This window comes from Brachyistius frenatus, unplaced genomic scaffold (genome assembly GCF_029030835.1).
Source record: "Brachyistius frenatus isolate BFR_SWC_R1_liver_20210118 unplaced genomic scaffold, ASM2903083v1 Contig_480, whole genome shotgun sequence".
In the NCBI taxonomy this organism is placed as follows: domain Eukaryota; kingdom Metazoa; phylum Chordata; class Actinopteri; family Embiotocidae; genus Brachyistius; species Brachyistius frenatus.
Window position 1 is genome coordinate 105001 of NW_027211079.1, and position 7500 is coordinate 112500.

The 7500-nt window shown below is 47.4% G+C and overlaps 1 protein-coding gene across 3 annotated transcripts in view; it reads right to left on the reverse strand.

The window, feature by feature from the left end:
- Positions 1 to 7500, reverse strand: part of mogat3a (monoacylglycerol O-acyltransferase 3a) — a 12589-nt gene that overhangs the window by 2719 nt on the left and 2370 nt on the right. For 2 of the 3 annotated variants that reach the window (XM_069687671.1, XM_069687670.1), the window contains exons 2-7: positions 7051 to 7229; positions 6879 to 6939; positions 6338 to 6481; positions 4233 to 4363; positions 4083 to 4126; positions 3915 to 4005 (exon numbers count right to left, since the gene is read on the reverse strand). In XM_069687671.1, coding sequence (XP_069543772.1) covers positions 3915 to 4005; positions 4083 to 4126; positions 4233 to 4363; positions 6338 to 6481; positions 6879 to 6939; positions 7051 to 7229 — 650 coding nt within the window. Of the gene's footprint in view, positions 1 to 2016; positions 2256 to 3914; positions 4006 to 4082; positions 4127 to 4232; positions 4364 to 6337; positions 6482 to 6878; positions 6940 to 7050; positions 7230 to 7500 lie in introns of those variants that run through there. The other variant, XM_069687672.1, reaches the window with a different exon arrangement.

A 7500-nucleotide genomic window follows, 5' to 3' on the forward strand; every position in this document is an offset into this window, starting at 1 on the left:
CACGTCAACATCACGTCAGCATCACGTCAACATCACGTCACGTCAGCATCACGTCAACATCACGTCACGTCAGCATCACGTCAACATCACGTCAGCATCACGTCAACATCACGTCAGCATCACGTCAGCATCACGTCACGTCAGCATCACGTCAGCATCACGTCACGTCAGCATCACGTCAACATCACGTCAGCATCACGTCAACATCACGTCAACATCACGTCAGCATCACGTCAGCATCACGTCAGCATCACGTCAACATCACGTCACGTCAGCATCACGTCAACATCACGTCAGCATCACGTCAACATCACGTCAACATCACGTCAGCATCACGTCAACATCACGTCAACATCACGTCAACATCACGTCAGCATCACGTCAAAATCACGTCAACATCACGTCAACATCACGTCAACATCACAGTAACACCTTTCAAACCTTTTGTATTTTTGATGAAGGTGACATGACGATGAAGATGTTTCTTCCTCTGAAGCTACACAGAGGTTGTTAGTTAGCGGCTGCCGTGATCTTCCAAATGATGGTTGCTAGGTAAGTATTGCTAATGGTGGTTTAACAGTGGTTGCTAGGAAACCGATAAATGATCAAAAAGTTATTTCTCAGATGAAACATTGTGGTTGGTATGTGGTTACAAGAGCTTTGTACATTGTTGCTAAGCATGTTTAGGTTGTGAAAATAAAATGTAGGTGTTGCTAATGTAGTTTTTACATAACGGTTGGACCAGTCGCTCAGTTTTCAGGCGGCCACAGTTGTTGACGATGGTCCAGGATGGACACATTTAAATTGCGTTAATTGTTTATTGTTTTTCTTGGTTTGTAAAATAATGTTATGTGTTATTTTATATGTTGTATAAATCGTATCGACACCATATCAAGTTTAAAGACCCCAGGAAGAGTAGCTGCTATACAAGAGTTACTGGGGAGCTAAACAAACAAACAAACAAACAAACAAACACTGTGGTTGCTAAGGAACTGTCATGTATCACAGTTTCTCACGAAGACATACATAAACGTAAACATATGTACATAGATATATATATATATATACATAGATAGATACACTGCTCCAAAAAATAAAGGGAACACTTAAACAACACATCCTAGATCTCAATGAATGAAATCTTCCAGTTCAAATCTTGATTCATTACATCGTGGAATGTGTTGAGAACAAAATAACATCAGAATGATCAATGGAAATCAGAATCATTATCCATGGAGGTCTGGATTCAGAATCATACTCCAAATAAAAGTGTAAAAATCAGATCACAGGCTGATCCAACTTCTGTGGAGATTCCTGAAGACAAGTCCAAATGAGTCTCAGTAGTGTGTGTGTCCTCCACGTGCCTGTATCACTCCCTACAACACCTGGGCATGCTCCTGATGAGACCACGGATGTTCTCCTGAGGGATCTCCTCCCAGACCCGGATCAAAGCATCGGTCCACTCCCGGACAGTCTGCGGTGGACGTGGCGTCGGCGGACGGAACGAGACGCGATGTCCCGGATGTGCTGGACTGGATTCGGGTCTGGGGGACGGGCGGGCCGGTCCGTAGCGTCGACGCCTTCATCGTGGAGGAACCGCTGACACACTCCAGCCACATGAGGCCGAGCATTGTCCTGCATCAGAAGAACCCGGGACCCGCTGCACCAGCAGATGGTCTTCAACGGGTCTGAGGATCTCATCCCGGGACCTAATGGCAGTCAGGGTACCTCTGGCTAGCACACGGAGGGCTGCGCTGCCCTCCGAAGAAACGCCTCCCCAGACCGTCACTGACCCGCCGCCGAACCGGTCCCGCTGGAGGATGTTGCAGGCAGCAGAACGTTCTCCACGGCGTCTCCAGACTCTGTCACGTCTGTCACATGTGCTCAGTGTGAACCTGCTCTCATCTGTGAAGACCGCAGGGCGCTGACGGAGAAGCTGCTGATCTCGGTGTTCTCTGGTAAAGTCCGGTCGCCCCGCACGGTGTTGGACTGTGAGCACAGACTCCACTTGTGGACGTCGGGCCCTCGTACCGCCCTCATGGAGTCTGTTTCTGACAGTTTGAGCAGAAACATGCACATTAGTGGCCTGCTGGAGGTCATTTTGTAGGGCTCTGGCAGCGCTCCTCCTGCTCCTCCTTGCACAAAGGAGCAGATAGCGGTCCCGCTGCCGGGTTGTTGTCCTCCTACGTCCCCCTCCACGTCTCTTGGTGGACCGGCCCGTCTCCCGGTATGTCCTCCATCCTCTTGACACTGTGCTGACAGACACAGCAAACCTTCTTGCCACAGCGTGCATTGATGTGCCATCCTGGATGAGCTGCACTACCTGAACAACTTCTGTGGGTTGGAGACACCTCATGCTCCCTCTAGTGGTGAGGACACTGGCAAAATGCAAAAGGGACCAACGATCACCCAGAAAGGACAAAGACAGAGAACCGGTCTGTGGTCACCACCTGCAGAACCGTTCCTTTATAGGGTTGTCTTGATGATTGCCTCATTTCCACCTGTTGTCTGTTCCATTTGTACAACAGCAGGTGAAACTGATCCTCAATCAGTGTTGATCCGAACTGGACAGCTTGATTTCACACAAGTGGGATTGATTGGAGTTACATTGAGTTGTTTAAGTGGTCCCTTTATTTTTTGGAGCAGTGTATATATATATAAACAGCTCTGTATAAAATGAAGAAACCTCTCCAAATGTTTCTTAAATCAGCATCTCGACGTGTACGGCAGCCGTTGCATTCCAGTCTGTTGAATTCCAATAGATTCTACTTGATGAGGTACTGATCAGGTGATCACCTAATTCTACTTGATCAGGTGATCAACTGATTCTACTTGATCAGGTGATCACCTGAACCAGATCTCATTTAATGAAGAAAAGTATAAAACCAGTGCTGTGGTCATCACTATCCTCTTACAATAGGACCAGCTGGATGGCAGGAACAGTGCTAGTAGAACCTTCTAATGTAATTGGAGCTACAGACATTAGGGACAACAAAGCTGCAGACACTAGGGACAACAAAGCTGCAGACACTAGGGACAACAAAGCTGCAGACATTAGGGACAACAAAGCTGCAGACATTAGGGACAACAAAGCTGCAGACACTAGGGACAACAAAGCTGCAGACATTAGGGACAACAAGGCTGCAGACACTAGGGACAACAAAGCTGCAGACATTAGGGACAACAAAGCTGCATACATTAGGGACAACAAAGCTGCAGACATTAGGGACAACAAAGCTGCAGACACTAGGGACAACAAAGCTGCATACATTAGGGACAACAAAGCTACAGACACCAGGGACAACAAAGCTACAGACACCAGGGACAACAAACCTACAGACACAAGGGACAACAAACCTACAGACATGAGGGACAACAAACCTACAGACATGAGGGACAACAAAGCTACAGACATTAGGGACAACAAAGCTATAGACATTAGGGACAACAAAGCTACAGACATCAGGGACAACAAGGCTACAGACATCAGGGACAACAAAGCTACAGACATCAGGGACAACAAGGCTACAGACATCAGGGACAACAAGGCTACAGACATCAGGGACAACAAAGCTACAGACATCAGGGACAACAAGGCTACAGACATCAGGGACAACAAAGCTACAGACCAGCAGAGGACCAAAACGACTCTCCACTGTCTATGTCTATATGTCTACGTGAGATGTCTACGTATATCTGTCTACGTTATATGTCTATGTATACATGTCTACATATATATATATATATATATATATATATATATATATCTGTGTATATATATCTACGTGTATATATATATATATATCTATGTATATATAGAAAGTCAGATAGATATATATCTATGTATATATATATCTACGTATATATATATATATATATATATATGTCAGGTTGTGGTGAGTGTGACCTCTGACCTGCAGCGTCCTCAGAGGAGACCCAGTGGGATTCTGCATCTGATCGAACAGCTCGTTCTCTCCAAAAGAAAAAACTGGAACCAGCTGAGCTCTGCAGACACAAATGGTCAATACAGCGTTTAAGGCCCCGCCCCTCTAAACCCCACCTACTCAATAAGCCCCACCCACCCGTGTTTGAGAGCCAGTTTGATGAAGCCTTTCCTGTTCATGACCTGAAAAACAAAAGTTAAAATGTAACGACCAAAAACCAGAAAACAGAGACAGACAGGCAGATAGACAGACAGGCAGACAGACAGACAGGCAGTAGGTTAAAGTTACCCGCAGTGTTAAAGCTCCTGGCCGAGCATCCAGAGCCTCTGGAGCTCCGCCCACTGCGATGACAGCAACGTTTCCTCCTTGAGGACGACTGACCAGGTGGGACAGACTGGACTTACAGCTTGACACCAGACCTGAGGGACAGACAGGTGAGGGACAGATAAGATGGGCCACATCCCAATGTCCATACATATATAGATATCTATGTATAATATTTTTCATTATTCATTTAAGCATTAATTAGGACCCGAGCACCGAGCATCGATGTGAAAGCCCTGTTGTATTTGGTAAAAACGTTCTTGGTAGTTAGTCGTTGTTCTTCTTACGTAAAGTGATTTTCCTTTTTGGAGGCTTTATCATATTCAAAAACTCATGAAAGTGGAAACACATTTGTCTCCCGGCGAAACATTTCGTATTCTAGTGGAGTCGCTAGTGGGCGTGGCCAAACGGCTCAAGAGCGCCCCCTAAAGAGATGCCCCGGCGGCCACATTTACCTAAATTCACCAAATCCGGTGGACACGTGTATCACACCTAGACGCACAAAAAAGTTACGTTGCACCGTTACGTCAACTCGACAGGAATTCCACCATTTTGAATTTAGTCGCCATTTTGGGCGATTCTGACACGTTGCACTTTGTCGAACTCCTCCGAGGGATTTTGTCCGACCGACTTGAATTTAGGTTCTCTGGATAGAAAACATGTTTGGGATTAAAAGTTGTATAAATAATTTGTTTTCATCGATATGTGTGCCCGTGACAGGCGGCCATTTTGAGTGTCTCGCCATCAAACTAAGAGTTGCTTTAAATCTTATGTACATGGACCGACCTTCTCCAAACATCACAGGTATGATAACAGCCCTGCCCTGAAGACCTCTGTGGGGTAATATTCGCTCATAGCGCCCCCTGTTGGCCACTGGAAATGACACTTTTCATACTTTCACATTCTACATCGAGCTGGTTGATCATATGAACGTAAAGTCGGGTCACAATAACCTAAACATGTAGTTGATGATATATTGAGACATTTGTTCGACTTTGTCAATGGGCGTCGCCGTGACGATGCGGCAAAGTTGGATGTCTCGACGTGACACAGGAAGTTGATGTTTAAGGTCAAATGATGCTTGAAACCTCACGAAACGAGTCACATACATCCGGCGTGGTGAGACGATACATCTGATGTGTTTTGCGAGTCAGTGTGGCCAAACAGATCGCTAGCGCCCCCTGCTGGAGACAGGAAACGAGACAAAAATAGCAACTTTAAGCGGGTATACGCGGTCCCTCGCGCGCTGCACGTCACGGAGACGGCTTCGGGGAGAGGCTTTATCTCCTGACTGCTGCCTGATTGGTGGAAACATTTCAAAATTAAAACTGCAAGCAGTGATGTACGGGCCCTCGCACTCCGGCGCCGCCTCCCCGAAGCCGTCTCCCCGAAGCCGTCTCCGTGACGCATCTCTGTAGGGGGCGCTCTCGAGCCGTTTGGCCACGCCCACTCACGACTCCACTAGAATACGAAATTTTTCACCGGGAGACAAATGTGTTTCTACTTTCATGAGTTTTTGAACATGATAAAACCTCCAAAAAGGAAAATCACTTTACGTAAGGAGAAGAACAACCAAGAACATTTTTACCAAATACAACAGGGCTTTTGCACCGATGCTCGGTGCTCGGGTCCTAATAAAGCTGCTGAGTGTACGAGACACTTCACATGTCCACGGGTCACATGAGCCTGTCTGTCTCTCAGGGGAGTCACACCGACCTTTCACTGTGTGTCCACACTGATGAGACAACACTGAAATACATGAACCCATGTGACCTCCCAGCAGGGCCAGACAGCCAATCACAGAGCTCGACTCGGTCTCCTCCTCCTGCTGTGACCTGAAGCCCAGTGTTAAGTGTTAAGTGACAGAGGACAGAGGGACACATAAAGGATAGAGAACAGACAGACAGATGGAGGACATAGGGAGGACAGAGAGACAGACAGAGGACGGAGGACAAAGGGACAGAGGAAGGACAGAGACAGACAGGATGGAGGACAGAGAGACAGACAGAGGATAGCGAGACAGACAGAGGACAGAGAGACAAACGGAGGACAGAGAGACAGACAGGTACCTCCACACATGATGTAGTCTCTGAAGACCGGGACTCTGAACCAGAACGGCAGCATCAGCAGGTGAGACTTCAGTCCAGGAAACAGAAGCGAGAAACCGGTCGCCTCCGTACAGAAGTTACCGAACGCCCCCGCTACCAGCACACCTGAGAGACAGACATGTAGAGACAGACAGGTCAGCACAGCTACCGGCACACCTGAGAGACAGACATGTAGAGACAGACAGGTCAGCACAGCTACCGGCACACCTGAGAGACAGACATGTAGAGACAGACAGGTCAGCACAGCTACCGGCACACCTGAGAGACAGACATGTAGAGACAGACAGGTCAGCACAGCTACCGGCACACTTGAGAGACAGACAGGTAGAGACAGACAGGTCGGCACAGCTACCAGCACACCTGAGAGACAGACAGGTAGAGACAGACAGGTCAGCACAGCTACCAACACACCTGAGAGACAGACAGGTAGACAGACAGGTCGCCACAGCTACCAGCACACCTGAGAGACAGACAGGTAGAGACAGACAGGTGTGTCTCTCACCATGTGGGTGGAATCCGAAGATGTAGTTCTTCTTTGGATCCAGATTGACTGTTTTGATCAGCTGCAGACACAAATCAATAATCAATAATCAACAACCAATCATCAATCACCAACAACTAATCACCAATCATCAGAACAGCTGATTGACCAATGGCGATCAATATAAACTCACCCTCAGAGGGTAGTAGTCCCTGAAGTACTCCCACACAGTCCAGCTCCTGACCCAGGCTGACCTCCGACCCCCGCTAGTGGGCGTGTCCCAGTCCAGTAACAGCCAACCAGCATAGAGCAGAGCCAGCATCCACCAATCAGAGAGAGCCAGGAGGATGAAGGCAGCCAGACAGCACTGAGCTGAGAGAGACAGTTGAGTCACACAGACAGACAGACAGACAGACAGACTGACTGACAGGTGAGTGAGTGAGACAGACAGACAAGTTCAGGTTCAGGCTTAGGCTTAGGTTTAGGTTTAGGTTCAGGTTCAGGTTTAGGTTTACGATTAGGTTCAGGTTTATGTTTATGTTTACGGTTAGGTTCAGGTTTATTGTTAGGTTTATGGTTAGGTTCAGGTTTAGGTTCAGGTTTATGGTTAGGTTCAGGTTTATGGTTAGGTTCGGGTTTAGGA